General features: G+C 51.5%; 1 protein-coding gene across 2 annotated transcripts in view; it reads left to right on the top strand.

The window, feature by feature from the left end:
- Coq8 (ubiquinone biosynthesis protein COQ8, mitochondrial) overlaps positions 1 to 22563 on the top strand; it is a 350169-nt gene that overhangs the window by 288640 nt on the left and 38966 nt on the right. For both annotated transcript variants that reach the window (XM_069299996.1, XM_069299995.1), the window contains exon 8: positions 8758 to 8918. In XM_069299996.1, the coding sequence (XP_069156097.1) occupies positions 8758 to 8918 (161 nt within the window). The remainder of the gene's footprint in view (positions 1 to 8757; positions 8919 to 22563) is intronic.

The raw sequence follows: 22563 nt of genomic DNA, 5'->3' as shown, positions 1-22563 counted from the left end.
ATCTTAGACCCTGCCGCCTCTCCTCCTTCCTGATAAGTCCCATTTTTGTGGGGAGCCCCGTCGCCTCCCTTAAGCTATCCGACTGATATAGTGCCACTGTTTGGGGTCATCAGTCAAAGAGTTTTTATGCCTACCGGGGATCATGAGCCAGAACCTGACCCCATCAGGAGGAGGAAGGAGCAATGGCCTATGAGCACTTATATATTTAAAGTATGTCATACTTGCCATCGACCAGGAAAAGCACCCAGAAAGGTAGGTGAATCAAAACACACCACTGTCTGGTTGAAAATTGTGGGATATGGCCTCAAAAAAGCAAAAGAACTCCCCCAGAAAAAAAAAACAAAAACAAGGAGCTCTTTATGGAATTCCCCCCCACTCATTATTGCTACCCCCTGTGGGGAGGAGGGAGTGGGCAGCTGGCCCAGGTGAGCCACCAACCCACCAATTCAGTTCTTGACTGATGTGCTTGGTGGTCAGACATCGCCTCAGGCCACAATTTCTTTTCTGGATTTTTGCCTTGATGGCTATTCTAACACTTGTCGTGTGTGCTGGTCTGGAATTCAGGGTACCAGAGCTGCATGCGCTTTCTTGATCTTGATCTTGGGGTCTTGGGCTTTCCGTCTTGCCCTGGATAGGGGGGTTTTGCTCGGGTGGCTTCGGGGGCTGCCCCCTTCTAATGCGGGCGCAGAGGTAGTTGAGTCCCTCTTTCTTGCTGAGGCTTCTGAGTCGACCCAGCAGACTCACTTCTTTGAAGCCTTTCCCCTGGACTTCACCTGGAGAGTTTTCTTAGATGTTAATCAAACCATACAGTAGAAAGTGAAGGGACGATGATGACGTTTCGGTCCGTCTTGGACCATTCTCAAGTCGATTGTTAGAATTTCACAATCCTCTCCCCAACCCAGAGTTCGTTTCCGGTTACCTTTGGGTTCCTCGGTTTTGTTTTTCTGGAGTTTTTTTCTTTCGGCTTTCCCCTGCAGACGTTCGGGAGGCACTCAGTGCTTACCCTCTGTGGGACCCAGTTTACGCATCTGTGATGGATCGAGCTTTGTTCGAGTTCAGCTCCTACTGGTCTTACTGGCTGGCAGACTGTCCCTTCTCTGTCTTGAAGCTTGGCAAGGCTTTTGTCATACCCGCACACTTGAATGGCAAGATGTTACTGTTACAATTAGGCAGTGTGGTCATGTTATATTTTAATGTTGTCTAGGGGAATAAGGCTTTTATTTGAGTCAAGGGAGATTCAAGGCATAGGGAAACAACCTAGTAGATAAATGACAATAATGTATATTTAAAAAACACACATGCAACATTACATAATTCATTCCTTATAAATCAATGCATTCGGAAGGAAAACAACCTATATCTTATCACCCGAACAGAATCTGGTCCCCCACACAGCTCCCAGTCCAACACTGGAACTGTGCACTCCAGCTAGACTTCTGTCAGCCTGTGACACACATACAAATCCCTAAAAAATCTGGTACTCTTTCTCAAAAGCTAACTGCTCAGTAGGCTATCAGTATATTCTACCCCTCCTTGCAACCCTGTGGCTCATCTGATTGTACGGCATGAGAAGTCCCTCTCCCCGGTTGCATCATTGCCCCTTAATACTCTTATTCTTTATCATTTCTAATCAAATCCTTTTCTGAGGTGAGCCCCCGTCGGCTCCCCGGAGCTATCCTGGCTGAATGGATATGTATAACTTTCTGGCAACAGTCAATGTGCACTGAGTTCTGGCCTACTGGGGACCATGAGCCAGAACCTGACCCCCTCAAGAGAGGCACGAGGTGCAATGGCCTATAGAAACCCCTCAAGTGGTTGGGAGCATTCAATGCTGCCATCGACCGGATCTGGCACCCAGAAAAGTAGGTAGGTGCCCCAAAACAAACCTCTATTCTGGTGAAACTATTGCTACCAAAAGCAGAACGAGTGGACAGAACTTCCCAAACAAAAATTAGAAAACGAGCATGACGTCATCATGTTGCCACACCGCTGTCTGTGCAACCCCCTCTCCCTCCCCAGGAGGAGGAAGGGGGGAGCCCCAGACCCCCACGCCAGTGATCCAACCTGCAGTTTTCAGGCTGATGTGCTACTGGTGTGGTCTTGTGCCTCTGGCTCCAGCAATTTGTCTTAGTTTCTGTGCCTTGGACATGGACTGCCTCTACTGGTGGTGTGCGAGCCAGGAGTAATATTTTTCGGTACTCGGGCTGCATGTACCTAGGGCCACCTTCCCTAGGTACCCTGTAAGTACTACCCTTGGGGTTTGGGGCCACCTTCCACAAGTCACCTCGGGATCTACCACCGCTGTGTCCTTTACTGCTCGGTACTTGGCCGCCCTTGGAGTCAACTGGGGTCTTTTTTGCCCATGTGTGCCTCTGGGTAAGGGGTAGTTTTCGTCACTGGTAGGGGCGCAGGGTATTGCACAGCTAGTTTTCACCTCTTACAGTGGCTGGCTCTGTTCCACCTGGGTATGTTGTCCTCTTGCAGGGTTTTGTTTTTTGTTTTTCTGCCTGGTAAGGGGGCTGCCTTGGTGGTTGCCCCTTCTGTGTTGGGGGTGTATATATCTATCATTATATCTATTCTTACTTTTCTGGGGGGGAGCCCCGTCGGCTACCCGGAGCTATCCAGGCTGAATGGATATGTATAACTTTCTGGCATCAGTCAAAGTGCTAGGAGTTCTTGCCTACCGGAGACCACGAGCCAGAACCTGGCCCCCTCAGAGAGGCACGAGGAGCAATGGCCTATAGAGACCCCTTGTGGTTGGGAGCATTCTATGTCTGCCATCGACCGGGACAGGTACCCAGAAAGGTAGGCGCCCCAAAACAAACCCCTATTCTGGTAAAAATATTGCTACCGAAAGCCGAACGAGTGGACAGAACTCCGTAAACAAAACTATCTAACTAGCATGACGTCATCAAGTCGCTGCGCCACCGTCTGCACAACCCCCCCTCTCCCCGGGAGGGGGAAGGGGGGAGCCCCAGACCCTCCACGCCGGCGATCCAACTGGCAGTTCTTGGCTGATGGTCTTACTGGCTGGTCGAGTGCCTTTGGCTCCGGTTTTTGTTTCAGTTCTGTGCCTTGTGGTGTGGACTGTCTCTACCGGTGGGGTGTGAGCCAGGAGTAAGATTTCACGGTACTCGGGCAGCATGCGCCTAGGGCTATCTTCCCCAGGTGCTCTGTAAGTACTGCCCTTGGGGCTTGGGGCCACCTTCCACAAGTCACCTTGGGTTCTACCTCCACTGTGTCCTTTACTGCTCGGTACTGGGCCGCCCTTGGAGTTGGCTGGGGGTTTGTTGCCCTGGTTTGTCTCTGGGTAGGTGGTAGTATTCATCATAGGTAGGGGAGCGGGGTACTGCACAACTAGTTTTCACCATAACAGCGGCCGGCTCTGTTCCGCCTGGGTAAGTTGTCCTCTTGCAGGGTTTTTCTTTTTTTTGTTGTTTTTGCGTGGTGGGGGGGTCCTTTGTGGTCCCCCGTTCCTGTTTTAGGTGATTTCTTTAGATTCCTTCTGTTGGTGGTACTCCCCGCTTGGCCCCCGTGAGTGGACACGTCCCGGGGGTTCAGCTTTAGCAGTTTGTTGGTAGTATTGGGCGCCGGTTTGCAGTACCCTGCCTGGGCTTTCCTTAGCGTGTACCAATGGCTAAGGTACCAATGGCCCTGGAAAACCCCACGGGGGCTCCATGGTCATATAGGTGTGTCCCCGGAGTCCCTCTCGCATCCTGCAAGTTTGTCGGTTGAGCTGTCCCCTTGTCTCAGGGTGACACTCACCGGTTATGCCTCCGCCATGCTGCCTGTTGGGTCATTGTTTTTGTGACCCGGAATCATACAGCGAGTGTTGCCGGTACATGCTTCCTTTCCCCCAGGCCACTGGTCATGTTAATCAGGTGCAGGCGGCATCGGCGTTGCTTGCTGGTTGTTGCGGTCCCGGATGCCCCGAGGCTGCCCCATTATGGTGGTTGGAGTCCGGACTTTGGGGTGGGGGTCGCTTCGGCTCTGGCTCCTTCCGCTCCGTGTCCTTCCCCTTCTGTTCTACACACTTTCTCCCTTGCTTACTGCTCCGATCCATAGGAGGGTTTCGGGGTTGGGGCAGAGTCTGGTGGGGTTGAGACTTGGGCGGTCTCCGGGGGTTTCCTCTTCCGGGGTGGCAGCGGAGGTATTCATGTCGGTTCCTCCAGCCTTGCCATATGGGTCTGACCAGTGGGCTCCCTTCCTTAGTGTTTGCACGGCTGCCCCGGCTTTTCCTTGTCAAGCTGGGAGTTTGGGGGTGCGGCTCGGCCCCGGGTCATGCCGTCGAGGTTCCTAGGGTTAGAGAGGGGTTGCCTGGGGGGCCTTGGCCCCGTTTGCCCCTCTTGGGTCCTGGTACCTTTGGTGAGGGTCTGGCAGTTCCTCAGAGTGGGGTTGTTCCTTCCCTCTCTGTGTTCCTGTTGTTTTCGGGTATACCCCTCCCTGGGTTTCAGTTCCGTGTTCCTTCGGGTTCGTCGGTCCCGTCGTTCCTGGGAATGTGTTTCGCCCCCTTTTCCTTACCCTTTTCGCTCTTACATTGCGATACTGTTCCAAAAAAAAAAAATGAATAAATCGAAAGTTTGTTCAGGTAAGGTACATTCCTACAAGTTGTGAAGCACGCGTTGATGGATTTATATATTGCCTTGTACATACAATGCCTAAACCACTCCGTATCGTTGTCCCTGCGTGTCCTTGCTCAGGGGTGCTTGTCGTGGTTCTCGTTGGTTCGCGAGTCTCTTCGTACCGTCCAGTATTATTGGAACGTCTGTTGATTTTCGATGAGGTTTCCCTCTGGTTTTTTGTCGGCCTCGTTGGTTACCTTCCGTCATCTGTTTTCTTTTGCTTCGTTTTCGCCTTGTTTTGTTTTTGTGTTGTCTCTCCTTCCCTTTTCGGCATTCTTCGTCTTCATTACGCACGCCTTCCTGGTGTTTGTACGATGTGTGTTTACGTTGTGTCTGTACGTTGTGTGTATGATATGTGTGTCCGCCTGGTGTATGAGCCACGCCTCCCGGTGGACGGGTGGTACGTTCGTACCTCGTGTGCTGGGGCCGCGGTGTGCGTTTTGTTTGTGGGCAGTATGCTCGTGTGTTCGCGCCGTTTCTCGTGGTTTTCCACGGCTTCTTGCTCGTGGTTTTTCTACGGCTTCTTGCTCGTTTTCTCCCTCCGGTCATGGCCCTCTGGATGCTGAGGGTGTTCTGGATTTATGTCTGGGGGTGTCACTTCGTTCTTCCTCTACTTCCGGGTCTGGGATGGCTCGGCGTGGCGCCGCTTCCTCCCCCTCTGTCCTGCTCTGTCTTCTGCAGGGCGCGCGCCTCTGGATGTTTTTTACCTTCGACTTCCGAATTTTATTCAGGTAACGGTACATTCCATGCCTACTGCCTCGAGTATGCTTGGCTTTTGGGCACACCGTTAGCGCTCTCCTGGTGTGTTCCTTGGCTCGCCTGTGTTGTGGCACGGTTGTGTGTCTGCTCTACAGGTGAGGTCATGTCTGACGCTTCTGTCGGCCATGGGCTGGGTCTCACTTTTTGGTGGGGAGCTTGCCTAGTTGTGCTTGCAGGGGTTGAGCTCTGGCTCTTGGGCCCCGCCTCATGTCAGTTGACAGTTGTGCAGTTTCTTGAGCATCCTGGGCTCTGTCTTCTCTACGGTTGCTCCTGTGGGTGGGGTCTGCTTCCACCACGTAGCTTCTTAGTGCTTTCTGCTTCCTTTTCCCTCTGACATTGATCGGGTTCTTTTTCGTGTCTGTGGCTCCTTTGAGTACTCGGCTTCCTCCTGTGTTCCCTTGTGCATACGACCATACGGACATAAGTCCAGAGGAACTGCAGAGGGTCTATTGGGCCGTATGAAGCGGCTCCTATTTCTTCCCAACCATTCCCGCTCATATACATGTCCAACCCACGTTTGCACAAATCGAGGGGCCCCACCACCAGTTACGCGGTAATTGGTTCTGCGAATCACCGAACCTTTTACCGTGCCGGTCATTCCTCAGGTCTTTCCTGATTCTACACTTATCCCTTTTATACCCATTGTTTCGTATCCAACATGTGCTGCACGGGTGGCGTGTGCCTCTGTCCCAGTTCTATTGTTTCGTGAAGATTGGTGACAATAAACACAACCACTCAGAGGCTACATGTTTTGTTGCGTATACAGTGGTATATGGGTGTTATTTTGGCGGGCAATGGTGCGAGTTCAGCGCACTGGGAGTCGGTACGGTTTCTTGCAAGTGTCTGTTCTAGACCACACTTGCAGGTCGACTGTTTCTTATTCACTGGAAGTTTGGAATGGTTTGAGTTCCATGATTGGGCCTCCGTAGAGCTTTGCTTCTCTCGTTAGGCTAATGCGTTTGGAGCAAGTATCTTATTGGGATACTCTGCTCACTCCACCACCCTTGTTCACTGCTCCATCCTTGTTTACTATTCCCCGCTTGGCGGGTTTGAGTCGATGGCTCCTAAAAGGGGTGTTTGGTGTGGTGTGTTTGGTCACTTTGCATGGGTCTTCAGTGATTTTTGTCCCTGTCTTTTGTTCTTTGTTGTTCTGTGGGGCTCTGCCCCGCATTTCAGCGTTTTTGGTTTCGTTGTCAACACCTGGGTCTTTTCCCTCTCGGGACACTCATTCCTTGCCTAACTTCGGTGCCTGACTGCACCCTGCTGTCCATGAGGTCCATCGGGTATGTACGCCCTCCTCTCCACATTTTGTGGTTGGCCGTGTGTCTTTCTTCCCGGCCGCTCCTTGGGCCGTATTTGGGGTTTTCCTTACCTATTCCCGTTTTTCCTCCTCCCATGCTCCACCTATTTGTGTATCTGGGTCAGTGCTTCTGGCCTATCCTGTTGTTTGGTGCTCAGGTGGGACTCTGTCTATGTTCAGTTCCCTGCTTTTGGACTTCTCTGGTGTTTCGTTTTGGTACCGAGTTCCTGCGATTTTCTGTGTGACTTCCTGCAGGCTTCGGTGTTGCGCTGTCTGTGGGGGGTTGTGGACTTTTGGTCTGCCGCTCCTGCCTTTCTGGTTCCTTTTCTTGGAACCGGGGTTTGCTGGGTTCCGGTCCTGGCTCCGGTTTTTCTTTGTTCCTTTCCGGAACGGGTGTGTTTGCTTTCCTGCGGTTCACGTCCTCGGTGGTTCTCCTCTTGGATGCCTCTGGGAAGCGTGCACCTTTCTTCCCTGCTAGAGCTGGTTATCTCGCTCTTTTGGGTTGCAGTTTTCCAATTCACATTTTGCGCCTTCGTTCGTGGTGCTAGTTTCTCGTCGTTTGTGTCGGCACTGGTAGGTTCCTTATTGGTCTCCCACCTGCGTGTTTCGTCTCGGGGGCGGTGTGTGGTTTTCCTGGTGGTCCTTCCGGTTTTCCTATCAATGCGAAGGGTCCTTCGGTCTTTGATAGGGTTGGCTTGTCTTCCCTTCGAGGTTGTTCCAGGTCCGTCGTCTGGGCTAGTGTCCTGTCACCTCGTGGTGGTGCTGGCGGAGCCGCTCCTGCCTGCGTTTGGTGTTGCTGTTCCTTCTGCTCCGTCCCACTTGCTGTCCTGGGCGTTGTTCCCCTCTGGCCTGCTCTTGAGTTCTGGTGCCGTCCTGGTAGTTGGCCTGGGTGGTATATTTTCTTCTCGTTTTGGTCTTTGTGTTGTCTGTGGTCTTGGTTTTTAAGTTAGGGAGCGTGGCATCTGCCTCCCGGTTCCTTCCCTGTTTTCCTTATCTATGGTGAGGTAGCTTCGGGGAGCCGATGGGGCTTCCCCCAGAAAACCAGCATTGAATGTAATGAAATGCCATTTTCTGGGTGAGTCCCGGAGGCTCCCTGTCCCTGTCCTCCCTGTCCCTGCGAGCGCCAGCCTTGGTGGTTCACAAAATCATAAGTGACATATTTTGTATGCTATAGGGTGGGGAAGTCTGACAAAACTTCCAGTGGCAGCCCGCCACTGACTGTCTCTCCCTCCCTCCTTCACCTCACCTGACTCTCCACCATTCTCCTCCCACCATACTGTTTTGCTTTTATTCACTATATACAGACGTTATATATAAGTATCAGCATGTTTTGTTCACCATAGTGAAAAACTAAGCTGGTATAGTGAATCCAGACAGTAAAAGGTGGTCACACAGAGTTAACAGACTCTGTGTGTCCACCTCACCTACCTCCCTCCCCACCAAGATTACTCCTCCCACTACAGCGCTAATTATCACAACAATCCTGCTATTATCAGAATCCTGGTCATTTTTATCACAGTCAGGGGTCTTCTGTAATAATATCATCACTAAATAATAGCATGTAAATATATATTATGGCATTTTTAGGTGATGCTGTAGTCACAAGCTGAACAGCAGTGCTGTGAGCTCATGCTACATGCGCCAGCCTCGGTGGCTCACTCAGTACTGAGGACCTCACACCTGGGAATGTGGCCCACAATTTAAAAAAAATAGCGTCTGTTTACAAGAGCCCTGATGGTGAGGTGAACCCTGTGTATCTGCCGGCCATTTAAACCTTGCGTAGTACTCCAACATGTCATATGACATGATGCGCAATATATAGCAAGTTACTCAACACATCGTCTGACATGTTGCGCAGTTTAAGGGTTAAGGGTTAACTGTTATGTTAAAATGTCATTATAGTATTTACCATTTCATATTAATTGTTCAACTCAGAGGAGTACAGAGCCATTGGCTCAAGTTTTATTCTAATATATTATATTGGCTTTGAAGATTTTAAATTTTACATTATGTTTTATATATTTTATGGGTGTTGATGAACTATTATGTATTTACAAGGTTAATTGTGCTCTGCAGGTCTCTTTGTGGACTCGATTGTTGAGGTGGCCAAGAAAGAGTTAAGGTGGGAGTGTGATTATGTTCGGGAGGCTGAGTGCACCAAAAGGTTCAGTGAGTTAGTGAAGCCTTATCCTGAATATTATGTTCCTGAAGTGGTCTCTGAGCTGTGTACATCACAAGTGAGATTTAAAAAATAATATTTCTATTTTTAAGGTATTTTATTTTAGCTAATTTGTAAGCAGTAAGTCCTATAACACTTTCTCTGCTCATGTGAAATGAGCAGGTCAGCAAATGTAGGAGAATTCTTCGTAATATAATAGATGCTCTTAATCTTCTTTTCAGTGTTTAAATCATTCAGCTGTGGAATTATTGATTGAAGACATCTCTGTATATGCTAAAGATAATTAGGATTTCATATTATGAAACCTTCCTTTTCTAAGCAGTCATTTGGTCGCTGCTCATGTTACCAAACTGTGCCACCCAGCATACCAAGAATCATGTCTGGCTCTGTCGACTGGTGTCCCACAGAAAAAAGTACCTTTTCAAACTATCTTTCCCTTCTCAGTTAAGGAGAGGAGAAAAGAGAAGTAAAGTTCATTTCTTTACCCAGGAGGCTGCTCAGTATGACAATACCAAAGTAACATAAGCTCCCAAACCCCCTCTCACCTTCCAGCCATGAAATAATTTGAAATGTGAAATGTCAGTTTAGTCCCTGCAAAATATTTTAATCACTGCACTGTGCAGATTGAGGCGCTAGATCGATGATGTGCAGAGTGCCTCAGGGTGCTCGTAAGTATAGTGTAGGATTCAAAACTCCCATGGCTACACGGGGTTCACATGAGCTTCCTCAGGGCTCTAATAAACAAACGCAATTTCTTGGAGAAACCCCTTCGGCTCCCCTGAACTATATGGGCTGATATGAATGTATTAGGCCCCTGTCATCAGTCAGGCGAATGGAGTTCTAGGCCTACCCGAGACCATGAGCCAGAACCTAGCCCCCTCAGGTACAAGGAGCAATGGCCTATAGAAACCCCCATGTGGTTGGAAACATTCTTTGTCTGCCATCGACCGGATCAGGTACCCAGAAAGGTAAGCGCCCCAAAACAAACCCTATCTGGTTATAATATTGCTACTAAAAGCCGAACTGTTGGACAAAACTCCCCAAACAAAAAACAAGCAAACGAGCATGACGTCACAACCGTCACCGCGCCACTGTTTGCGCAGCTCCCCCCTCCAAGGGAAGGGGAAGGGGGCGCCCCAGACCCCTGTGTGGGCTATCCAACCCGTAAGTTCTGTGGCTGATGTGAGACCTGGCTGTCATGCGACTCTGGCTCCAAACTATTCAGTGCTGTGCCTTGTGGTGTGGTCCTGTCCTGTGGTGGAGCCAGGAGTAATTTCACCTGTACTTGTGCTGTATGCACCTGGGGTTACGTTCCCTAGGTGCTCTGTAAGTACTGCCCTTGGGGCTTGGGTTTCTCTTCCATAAGTTGCTTGGGCGCTACCTCCTCTGAGGTCTTTTACTGCTCAGTAATTGCCCGCCCTTGGAGTCAGTTTGGGTGTTCCATGTCCCTCTGTTTGCCTCTGGGTAGGTGGTGGTGGTTTTGTCACTGGTAAGGTACTGTGCAAATACCTTACCAGTGCCGGTAAGGTACTGTGTACATCCACTCAATTTAACGGCCTATATTGGGCTGTACCCAGGTTGTTATTTCCGGGGCTCCGGTATTTCCGAAGTTGTTGAAGTGTCGGTAATATTTTGAGTAACATTCAGGTAAGATATATTTTATATAACTACAATGAAATGAAGTTCATTGTGAATTGAACATGTGAAGCCAGAGAGAGGGACGAGTATCAACAGAAGGAAGAAGAACAGTTTCGTAGTATTCCATGTAGAAATTAGCAAGAACAGGGGAGAGAGGGGAACCCATAGCGACACCAAAAGTTTGAGTGTAATATTTACCGTTGAAAGAGAAAGAGTTAGAGTCAACACAGAGTCTAATGAGATCGAGGAAAACGTCAGTGGGAAGCGGGAGAGGAAGGAGCCCCTCTGACGCCTTCTGTCTAAGGAAAGAGAGAACTTTAGTGAACAGAGAGTCGACATCAAGACTAAGCATCTTACTAAAGGGCTGCAGGCGCAGTCTTTCTATGAAGTCCTGAGAGTGACGAAGGTGAGCAGGGGAAAAAGTGCCAAGGTAAGGTGTCAGAGTTTTAGCGAGCCAGGAGGCAAGAGGATAGCTGACAGAGCCCCGTGAAGAAATGATAGGACGAAGAGGAACACCAGGTTTATGAGTCTTAGGAAGACCATAGAAATAAGGAAGAGAAGGGCAGATGACACGGAAACGTTTAATGAGATCAAAGTCAGGAGGGCAAAGACTAGAGAGCTGTCTTGGTTTGTGGTTAAAGGAAGTTTTGAGGCGATCCAAAGGGTTAGAAGTCAGAGCAGCATAAGTGCGAGAGTCAGAGAGCAAGACATCTGCTTTTCGGAGGTAGTCCTCACGGTCAAGGACAACCACCGAATTGCCTATGTCGGAAGGAAGGATAAGAATAGAGTTGTTAGATTTCAGGGTGGCAAGGGCAAGCTTGAAGCGACGAGGAAGGTGGTGATTTTTAGAAAACAAGCTGTCAAGAACGGGGATAAGGGCCCCTCTAAAGGCAGACAGGTCTGAAAGAGTACTAGAGTTAGAATTGACAAACCTGTCAAAGGAACTAATGAGATCAATGCCACAGCGTGGGCCAAGGGAAGTAGCAACAGACAGACCTAGACCAAGAAGTTCTTGCTGGTGCTTAGAAAGAGAGTAGGACGAAAGGTTGGTAACACAGTCAGAGAGAGAGTATTTGGCCAAAGGACTGTTGGAGATCAGGCGTTGAAGTTTGTTGTGTAGTATGGAGGAGTGGTGAGAGGAGGAGACGTGAGCAGTGTCAAATGCAATTGGAAAAATGATATTGCATAGATCACTGGGAAGAGAAGAGGACAGAAAACGTTGCTGTTGACGAACAGCAAGAAAAGCCTCGTCAACTTGCAAGGAGGTGGCATGAATAAGTTCTTGAAGAAGAAGGCGGGCATGTTCAGGGAAAGGAGATCCTAAAGTGTTGAACTGGAGAAAGTGAGATAAAGAAAGAGGGAGAACTTGCTCAGCAAGACAGTCTTTAAAAAACCTGAGCTGGTTCTTTCGACGCTTGGCGGCAAGAAGGGAAGATTCAAAGGCACGAAAAGGCCATTTAAAGGAAGGTAAAGCATCGAAGTTTTTTCTAAATTTTTATGCGCTAAATTTTTATACCTAATTCATCTAAATAAACCTACAAAACTATGTTCAAGTTATTACTTACCTTGCTGTTGAATGCTGTAGGCGTATGGAAGATAGTGAGGAGGGGGGAGGAGGAGAGGAGTTACTGTTTGGAAGGGGAGTCCCCTTCCATTATCACATCAGGCAGTGAGGACCTTTCTGGTGTGCACTCCCTGGCATGTTTTATCTGAGTTTTATCTCAGTTTTATCTGTATTTATCTCTTGTTTCTCCTCTATTGTCATCCTCACATGGGCTTTCTTGCCTTGATCCTTACCACTGGCTTTCTTGGGACCCATCTTGAGGTTATCTTGAGATGATTTCGGGGCTTTAGTGTCCCCGCGGCCCGGTCCTCGACCAGGCCTCCACCCCCAGGAAGCAGCCCGTGACAGCTGACTAACACCCAGGTACCTATTTTACTGCTAGGTAACAGGGGCATTCAGGGTGAAAGAAACTTTGCCCATTTGTTTCTGCCTCGTGCGGGAATCGAACCCGCGCCACAGAATTACGAGTCCTGCGCGCTATCCACCAGGCTACGAGGCCCATGGTGAGATATATAATAACAAATTGTATAGTCAAATCACCAAAAATCCAACAAAACACTGAAAATCCGGGTGAAGAATTGACGTGGGATAGTCACTGGGCGCGAGACAATGGTAAACTGCGGGGTGGAGGGGCGGAGGGGTGACGATCGCGGAACCACCACGCGCTGGTAGTAGCAGGTAGTAGTTTCAAAGCGTTATATGACTCGTGTTCCGAGATACCACTGTATGTAGATACTTATATATAATGTCTGTATATAGTGAATAAAAGAAAAAACAGTATGGTGGGAGGAGAATGTGGGCGAGTGAGGTGTTGAGGGAGTGAGTGGCAGCGAGTGGCTGGCTGGTGTGGCGGTCACTCCTCGTTGCTTTTTGACTCATAATACCAACTTAGTGGTTTGTTATGGTGAACAAAACATGCAGATACTTATATATAACCTGTGTATATAGTGTAATAATCGACAAAGTATTTGTTCACTGTTTGATGAACATAATAATTGAATCAACAATATGCACACCATAATTTTGAGTATAGCGATGATTCACTCATTATATTATATAAATATATCACATTACACAACATTGAATAATATTACAGCAAAAGAACTATGAAACATCAATCGGAGATATTGAAATAATTAGGTAATAATCTCTTTGTGGCCACTCCTGCCTGACAGCTGTGTGTCAGGCAGGAGTGGCGTCCCATCTCCCTTGCGTCCCATCTCGCTGTGTGCGAGTTTGAGGGTTGCTCTGTTCCTTTGTCTCAGAATGACTCTCATTGTTTTTGCCTCCGTCATGCTGCCTGTTGGGCAGCATGACGGTGACACATTCGATCTTAAGTCCTGCGAGCTGTGTTGCTTGTTCGTGACTCAATTCACCCATTCTGCTGATGAATTACTTCGGGTGCAGGCAACTCGTGCGTTTCAAGGTAGGTTTAGGTTGTTGCAACGCGCTCGGGTTGTCACTTCCCCGGACGCCTCGAGGCTGCCCCGTTTGTGTTTAGGGACTCAGACTTGGGGGTGTTGGTCACTTCGGCCTTGGTTCCGTCCATGCCCCCTTGTTCCTCCCCCTTCAGTGGTTCAATCTTTCCCCCCCCCCCCCTTGCTTCCTTTCCCCTAAGCATCTGAGGGCTTTGGGGACGGGGTGGGGTTTAGAGGTGTCTGAGACTCTGGCAGTTTCGGGGGTTGCCCCATCCGGGGTGGCTACGGAGGCATTCAAGTCTGTTTCTCTGGCCGATGCTCTGGAGTCTGGTTGGTTGATACCTGGTTGATGGGGTTCTGGGAGTTCTTCTACTCCCCAAGCGCTGCCCGAGGCCAGGCTCGACTTGTGAGAGTCTGGTCCACCAGGCTATTGCTTGGAGCGGCCCGCAGGGCCACATACCCACCACAGCTCGGCTGATCCGGAACTTCTCTTAGAAAACCGTCCAGTTTTCTCTTGAAGATGTCCACGGTTCTTCCGGCAATATTTCTTATAGTCACTGGGAGGACGTTGAACAACCGCGGACCTCTGATGTTTATACAGTGCTCTCTGATTGTGCCTATGGCACCTCTGCTCTTCACTGGTTCAATCTTGCATTTTCTTCCATATCGCTCACTCCAGTATGTTGTTATTTTACTGTGTAGATTTGGGACCTGACCCTCCAGTATTTTCCATGTGTATATTATTTGGTATCTCTCTCGTCTCCTTTCTAGAGAATACATTTGGAGAGCTTTGAGACGATCCCAATAATTTAGGTGTTTTATCTCGTCTATGTGTGCCATATATGTTCTCTGTATTCCCTCTATTTCAGCAATCTCTCCTGCTGTGAAGGGGGAAGTGAGTACTGAGCAGTAGTCGAGACGGGACAACACAAGTGACTTGAAGAGTACAACCATTGTGATGGGATCTCTGGATTTGAAAGTTCTTGTAATCCATCCGATCATTTTTCTGGTTGACGCGATATTTGCTTGGTTATGCTCCCTAAACGTTAGAGCGTCGGACATCATTATTCCCAAATCCTTGACATGCTGTTTTTCTACTATGGGAAGATTCGATTGTGTTTTGTACCCTGTATTATGTTTCAGATCCTCATTTTTGCCGTACCTGAGTACCTGAAATTTATCACTGTTAAACATCATGTTATTTTCTGCTGCCCAATCGAAAACTTTGTTGACATCTGCTTGTAGTCTGACCAGTGGGCCCCTTCTCTTCCGGCTCTTTCGGCTGACCCGGCTTTTTCTTGTGAGGCCGGATCTTTCTTGTGAGGCTGGAGGACAGCTCGGCCCCGGGGCCTGGTGTCGAGGCTCCTGGGGTTGGGGAGGAGCTGACTTGGGGGCCTTGGGCTCCATTGGACCCCACCTGGATTTCCCGTCCTTCTGAGCGGGGCTTACTGTTGCAAGGAGTGGGGTTTTCCTTTCTCCCCTCTGCATACGATTTGGACTTGGGTTCTGCTCCTCCCCGGGTTCGGTTCAGTGTCCCTGTGGATTCTTCGGTTCTGTCTTTCCGGAGGTTTTCGGCTACACGCATATCTCAGCCTGAGGTGTGGTCGGCCTTTGCGGCTTACCTCCTGCGTGACCCGGAGTACGCCTCCATAATGGATCCTTCTTCATTCAGGTTTGGATCATCGTGTCCTTACTGGGTGCATTATGAGGTTCCGGGGTTGTCCTGTCTTGCAGACTGCCCCTTGTTTTCGCTGGATGCTTGGGACTTGTTCTGTCGGACCCGCACGTTTGAGTAGCGTGAGGCGTTGACGGTGGTCCAGGTTTACCTGAAGGGCAATTTTGAGCACCTTAATTAGTGTCTTTTTGGTCCTGCCCTTCTGCGGGATGTTGGTGCGGTGCAGCTCCATGTGCAGGTTCCTTCCCTGTTGGCTGCTCTTGTGGCGGAGGATTTGCGCGCTCTTGGCTTTTTGGCTTCGGTCCTGCATTTCTTTTTGCTCCTGGAGCTATCTTCAAATTGGCTTGCGGAGGATGTTGAGGTTCTTGGGGCCGTTCCTGGGTCTGACGCCTTGGTCTAGGCTGCTCGGGCGTCATCTGCCATGTTGAAGCTCTTTGCGCTGATCCTGCGGGAGGCGTTGCTGCGGTTTTTCGCTGCGCATTTCGCATGTTGTCAGGCGGTCCTTGCTTCCTCCTTGGAATCCACTTGGGCCCTGGTTCTTAGGTTGTCTTCTCCCTTTTGTCCTCTGCTTTTTGAGGCTTCTGCGGTTGAGCATTATATTCAGGTGTCTTCTTCCTCTTGCCGCCCTATGTCTTAGTCGTTGGTGCTCCGGGGGACCCGGGGGGCTCCTTCCCGGCAGGGTTGTACCAGGGCTCGCGGTTCTGTTCGTCGGGGTGGGCTACAGGTGTCGGGTTCAGTGTCGGCGCGGTGTTCGCTATGCGCACAGGTCGGGTTCTCGTAAGGGGCAGTGGCCCTTTCGCGGTTTGCAACCATTGACAGAGCGATGTGGAGAAGGCTGACTCTGTTCGCTCACACTTGGTCTCACAATTTGTGGGCTTTTCGGGTCATTTTTCACAGCCTGCGGTGGCGTTGGGTGTCTCCTCCTACGGGAGGTTCGGGCTGACGGGGCAGGCTTCCTCTCCTGCGCTCCGTCGGGTCATCTTGGAGTGGGTACGCTTGGGCGTAGTCAAAATGACACCGTCCCTCAGGTGGGTTTCCCACCTGTTTCAAGTTCCGAAACGGGACTGTGCGGACCTGCGGTTCATTCTGGTCTTGTCCCGTCTGAACCCTTGGGTTTCTTGCCCCTCGTTTTGGATGACCACTCTGTCCCAGGTCCGGCTTCTGTTGGAGCCGGGCACCTGGATGGTGTCCCTGGACCTCAAGGAAGCGTATTGGCACGTCCCTATTCATGTGGGGTTCTGGAACTGGCTCGGTTTTGTTGTGGGGCGTCAGTGTTACCGCTTTCGTTGTCTCCTCTTCGGGTTGACCCTGGCACCTCGCGTGTTCACATGCCTTTCCCGGGTTGTGGTGGCCCGTCTGTGTCTGTTAGGTGTTCGGGTGTTGGCTTACCTCGACGACTGGCTGGTTTGGGCTCCCAGTCGGTCCGCGTGTCTGCTCGCCAGGGGTTTGGTGTTTTCCCAGCTCGCCAGGTTCAGGTTCCTGGTGAACTGGCGGAAGTCCCGTCTGGTGCCTTCCCAGGTTCAGTCCTTGCTGGGTCTTGTGTGGGACTCTCAGACCGCTTCCTTGTCTCTTCCTCTGGAGTCTCTCCTTCGGCTGCAGTCTGCCTGGGTCTGTTTCTGGGGAGCTCCCGGGTCACCCGGCGGTTGCTCGAGGGTTTGTGTGGGAGCCTGAACTTCAGGATGTTGGTCTACCCGCCGGGTCGGGTTTGGCTTCGTTGGCTGTTCCTGGTTCCTTCAAGGAGGTCCCTTCCGCCTCTCTCGTAATCACTGGGTTCGACCCCTGTGGGCTTTGCGTCGGCTGCTGCGTCGCCGGCTTCCTCTTCGGGTTATTCGGGGTTCAGTGCCTTGGCACCTGCCCGAGCCCTCACTCGATGTGTTCACCGATGCATCGTCTCTAGGCTGGGGTTTTGTGACCAGTGCTCACCAAGCTGGCCAGGGGTGGTGGGGGTACGTCCTTCCGTCGGGTCCATGGCATTGTGCGGGAGTTCAAGGCGGTGTGGTTTGTGCTTTGGAGGGTTCGGGTCGCCCGGGATCGGCGATCCGGGCTCCATTCGAACTGCTCCCTGGTGGTTCATTGCCTGAACCGAGGGGGTTCGATGCGGTCCTTGGCTCTTTGGGGTTGGTCGTTTCGGGTGACTCGTCTGCCGAGTTCTCGGGGTTTGACTCTCCTGGCGGTTCACGTCCGGGGGGTGTCCAACGTCCTGACGAACGGCCTGTCCAGGTTCGTTTCCCTGTCCACGGAATGGACGGTCGACGCCGACTCCTTCAGTTGGCTTTGCTGGACGTTCGAGCATCCGGAGGTGGGTTTCTTTGCGTCGGTGTGGTCGAGGCGTCTTCCGGTTTACGTGGTGCCCTTCCTCCGACTGCGAGGCCGTCGGGATTGACACCTTTCGACAGGACTGGTCGAGGTGGGGGTTCCTGTACCTCTTTTCCCCGGTTCAGCTGCTGCTCCAGGTCCTGGCTCGCTTGGAGAATTAGCAGGGTCGAGTGGTCCTCTTGGCCCTGTGATGGCCAACCCAGCCGTGGTTTCAGGTTCTGCTTGCCCAGTATCCAAACTTGGAGGTTTTTCCGCGGCTCCGCCTCTTTCAGGAGATCGGACCAGTCCGGTACGAGACTGGTGTTTTTGACTCATGTTTATCACCATCTTTATGGTGAGCAGGTGGCTTCCTTGTTGGTTTCTCACCTGCGGGTTTCCTCTCGGCGGCAGTATGAGGTTTCCTGGCGGTCTTTCCGGTTCTTTTTGACTCTTCGTCATTGTTCCTTGCTTTTGGTTCAGGTGGTGGTGTCCTTTCTCTCTTGGTTGTTTCAGGACCGTCTTCTCATGCCTAATACTGTCGCCTCGTATCGTGCGGCACTAGCGGAGCCACTGCAGCTTGCTTTCAGTATTGATGTTACTTCTGCCCCGTTTCGTAAGCTGTCTCGGGCGTTGTTTCACCTCCGGCCTGCTCATGCGCCACCTGAGCCATCCTGGTCTTTGGACAGAGTGCTCTTCTATCTTTCTTCTCATTTTGTTGTGGCCCCTTCAGTTCCAGATTGTTTTGCTAGGGCTCTTTTTCTGTTGGCATTGGCCTCTGGGATCGCGTGGTGGAGCTTGATGCTCTTCTCCGGCACAGAGGTTTTTGCTCCTCTGGTCGTGGTCTTCGGTATGTTCATTTGTAGCCGTCTCCCTCTTTTCTGGCGAGGGATGAGACTGCTGCTCTCCGGAGGGGTCCTTGGGTTGTTGATGCTTGGTTTGTCAGGCCGGGGGTTCACCATGTGTTGTGTCCGGTTGCGACCCTTCGCCGTTATCTGCGCGCCACGGCTTCTGTGTCCGGGGACGCACTTTGGGTTGATCCAGTTTCCCTTCTTCTCTGTTCGCAGGTTCGTGTCTCTTGGGTCGTCCACATGGTTATTAAATCCAGCCAGCCTGCGATCTATCCCCATGCCCATGACGTTCATAAGTTTACTGCTCTTGCTGCCGTCTTCGGCAATATGTTTTGGGCTGACATTCGGGCGTGGGGATATTGGCGGTCGAACAGGGTCCTGGCTGCACGCTACCTTGTGAACATTTTTGGGCCCAGTCGGGTCTGTGTTGCTTTAGGTAGGCGGATGCAGCCCGTTGTCTCGGCTTCGCGTTGAGGAGTAGAGCGCCGACTGCCTCCCGAGTGAGTCCCCCATGGTTTTTCTTTGGTAGTCTTTGGTGAAGTTGCCCTGGGGAGCCATAGGGGCTCCCCCAGAAAAAAAGCGTTGAATGTAATGAAACGCCATTATCTGGGTGAGTCCCGGAGGCTCCCCGGCACCCTCCTGCCTTCCGGTCGGCAGTTTTTCGTGGTTTTTGATATCCAGCCTCAGAACTGGGGTGAGGATCGCCAGCTTGGGGGTCTGGGGCTCCACCTTTCCCCGCCCGGGAGGGGGTAGCTGCGCAGACATGCAGCGCAGCTCATGTGACGTCATGCTTGTTTGCTTGTTTTTCTTTTAGAGAGTTCTGTCCACTCGTTTGTTGATTTTTGTTGTTAACCAGAATAGGGGTTTGTTTTGTGGCGCTTACCTTTCTGGGTGCCTGTCCTGGTAGATGGCAGATATAGAATGCTCCGGGGAGCCTCTGGGACTCACCAAGAAAATGGCGTTTCATTACCTTCAACGCTGGTTTTTTTTTTGTTATGCGCCTGTGGGTGACATTGGCCAAATAGCACTGAGCAACACAAGGGTTAATGATTAATAATGTATAGTAATATATGAAAATGAACATGTTTTGGCAAAAATATTATACAGCTAAGATTAAAAATTTTAATATAGTATGGATGAGAGGTTTGGCAACCATCTCATGGTCGGCAACACGCCTCGCTCACCACTCCACCATCACTCTCCCTCCCTCCCTCCCTCCCTCCCTCCCTCCCTCCCTCCCTCACCACCACCAACACCCTCCCTCCCTCACCACCAACACCCTCCCTCCCTCACCACCAACACCCTCCCTCCCTCACCACCACCAACACCCTCCCTCCCTCACCACCATCACCCTCCCTCACCACCACCAACACCCTCCCTCACCACCACCAACACCCTCCCTCACCACCACCAACACCCTCCCTCCCTCACCACCAACACCCTCCCTCACCACCACCAACACCCTCCCTCCCTCACCACCAACACCCTCCCTTCCTCACCACTACCACCACCACCACTCTCCCTCCCTCACCACCACCTCCAACACTCCCTCCCTCACCACCACCACCAACACTTCTGCACTCTCTCACCACCACCACCAATACTCTCCCTCCCTCTCTCACCACCACCACCAATACTCTCCCTCACTCTTTCACCTCCACCACTAACACTCTCCCTCACTCTTTCACCTCCACCACTAACACTCTCCCTCCCTCCCTCACCACCACCACCACCACCAACACTCTCCCTCCCTCCCTCACCACCACCACCACCACCACCACTCTCTCCCTCCCTCACCACCACCACCAACACTCTCCCTCCCTCACGAACACCAACACTCTCCCTCCCTCACCACCACCACCACCACCAACACTCTCCCTCCCTCACGAACACCAACACTCTCCCTCCCTCACCACCACCACCACCACCAACACTCTCCCTCCCTCACGAACACCAACACTCTCCCTCCCTCACCAACACCAACACTCCCTCCCTCACCACCACCACCACTCTCCCTCCCTCACCACCACCACCACTCTCCCTCTCTCCCTCCCTCTTCAACACCACCACCAACACCCTCCCTCCCTCCCTCACCACCACCACCACCACTCTCCCTCCCTCCCTCCCTCTCCACCACCACCAACACTCTCCCTCCCTCCCTCACCACCACCACCACCAACACTCTCCCTCCCTCCCTCACCACCACCACCACCACCAACACTCTCCCTCCCTCCCTCACCACCACCATCACCAACACTCTCCCTCCATCACCACCACCACCACCACCACCAACACTCTCCCTCCCTCACCACCACCACCACCACCAACACTCTCCCTCCCTCAGCACCACCACCACCAACACCCTCCCTCCCTCACCACCACCACCAACAACACACTCCCTCCCTCACCACCACCACCACCAACACTCTCCCTCCCTCACCACCACCACCACCAACACCCTCCCTCCCTCCCTCCCTCACCACCACCAACACTCTCCCTCCCTCCTTCCCTCACCACCACCACCACCAACACTCTCCCTCCCTCCCTCACCACCACCACCACCACCAACACCCTCCCTCCCTCCCTCACCACCACCACCACCAACACACTCCCTCCCTCCCTCACCACCACCAACACTCTCCCTCCCTCACCACCACCACTACCAACACCATCCCTCCCTCACCACCACCACCACCAACACTCTTCCTCCCTCCCTCCCTCACCACCACCACCACCACCAACACTCTCCCTCCCTCCCTCCCTCACCACCACCACCACCACCAACACTCTCTCCCTCACCACCACCAACACTCTCTCCCTCACCACCACCAACACTCTCCCTCCCTCACCACCACCAACACACTCCCTCCCTCCCTCCCTCACCACCACCACCAACACTCCCTCCCTCACCACCACGACCACCACCACCAACACTCTCCCTCCCTCACCACCACGACCACCACCACCAACACTCTCCCTCCCTCACCACCACGACCACCACCACCAACACTCTCTCTCCCTCACCACCACCACCAACACTCTCCCTCCCTCACCACCACCACCACCAACACTCTCCCTCCTTCACCACCACCACCACGGTCAGCCGAGCCGGTCGGCCGAGCGGACAGCACGCGGGACTTGTGATCCTGTGGACCTGGGTTCGATCCCAGGCACCGGCGAGAAACAATGGGCAGAGTTTCTTTCACCCTATGCCCCTGTTACCTAGCAGTAAAATAGGTACCTGGGTGTTAGTCAGCTGTCACGGGCTGCTTCCTGGGGGTGGAGGCCTGGTCGAGGACCGGGCCGCGGGGACACTAAAAGCCCCGAAATCATCTCAAGATAACCTCAAGATAACCACCAACACTCTCCCTCCCTCCCTCCCTCCCTCCCTCACCACCACCACCACCGCCTAACCCCGGTCGATGGCAGATAAGGAAAACCCCAACCACAAAGGGGTTTTCCAGGCCCATTGCTCCCTGAAACCTCTCTGAAGGGGCCTGGTTCTGGCGCTGGTCCCTGGTAGGTCTGTACTCCTTAGCTAATGTCCCGGTCTAATATAACATATATTAGCCCGATAAGCTCCAGGGAGCCCCCGGGGTTCACCCAGAAAATGGCGTTTCATTACATTCAACGCTGTTTTTTTGCAAAAGTGGTTTTCAAACTAGTCCGTGAATATTGTTTGATTAAACCATGATTTCTTTGAACTGTAATATATTACAGGTAGTGCCTGCATTATATTTTTTAAGGCTAGAGGATTTTTAGACTTGCCTACCACGGCACATTTTGTCCTGTGAGAGGCATCAGCATTAGCACAGAGCAACACTGAGAGTTGTTCCTTGATTATCTTTCGTCCAGGAATATTTTCTTGCATCCTACTGGTTAAGGATGTACTTGGTACAGCTCGCCACATAAACCCAGTCTCGTCAGCATAATATACTTGATATTTGGTTAAATTATTACTGACAATATACTCGTTTAATTTAGCCTTGAATGAATAAATGTTAGTAGTACTTAACGCCTCGCCAGAAATTTTTTTGGTGTTTGAAATGTTATGCCGAGCCTTAAATCTTCCATCACACCTATCACTTGCATTGAAATCTTTATACCTAATTCAATGACAAGTTTACTTGCTGCAACTTTAAGCTCTTCAAATCGTATTACCATGCCAATTGTGCGGTGCTGAATAAACCACTTATACACTGCAGCATCCAATTGTGGATACTAACCAGCCTTTACTATTTTTCTCGAACATGCAGCACCAGAAG

This window comes from Procambarus clarkii, chromosome 43 (assembly GCF_040958095.1).
Source record: "Procambarus clarkii isolate CNS0578487 chromosome 43, FALCON_Pclarkii_2.0, whole genome shotgun sequence".
NCBI lineage: Eukaryota > Metazoa > Arthropoda > Malacostraca > Decapoda > Cambaridae > Procambarus > Procambarus clarkii.
This window is presented reverse-complemented; position numbering and strand designations above follow the sequence as displayed.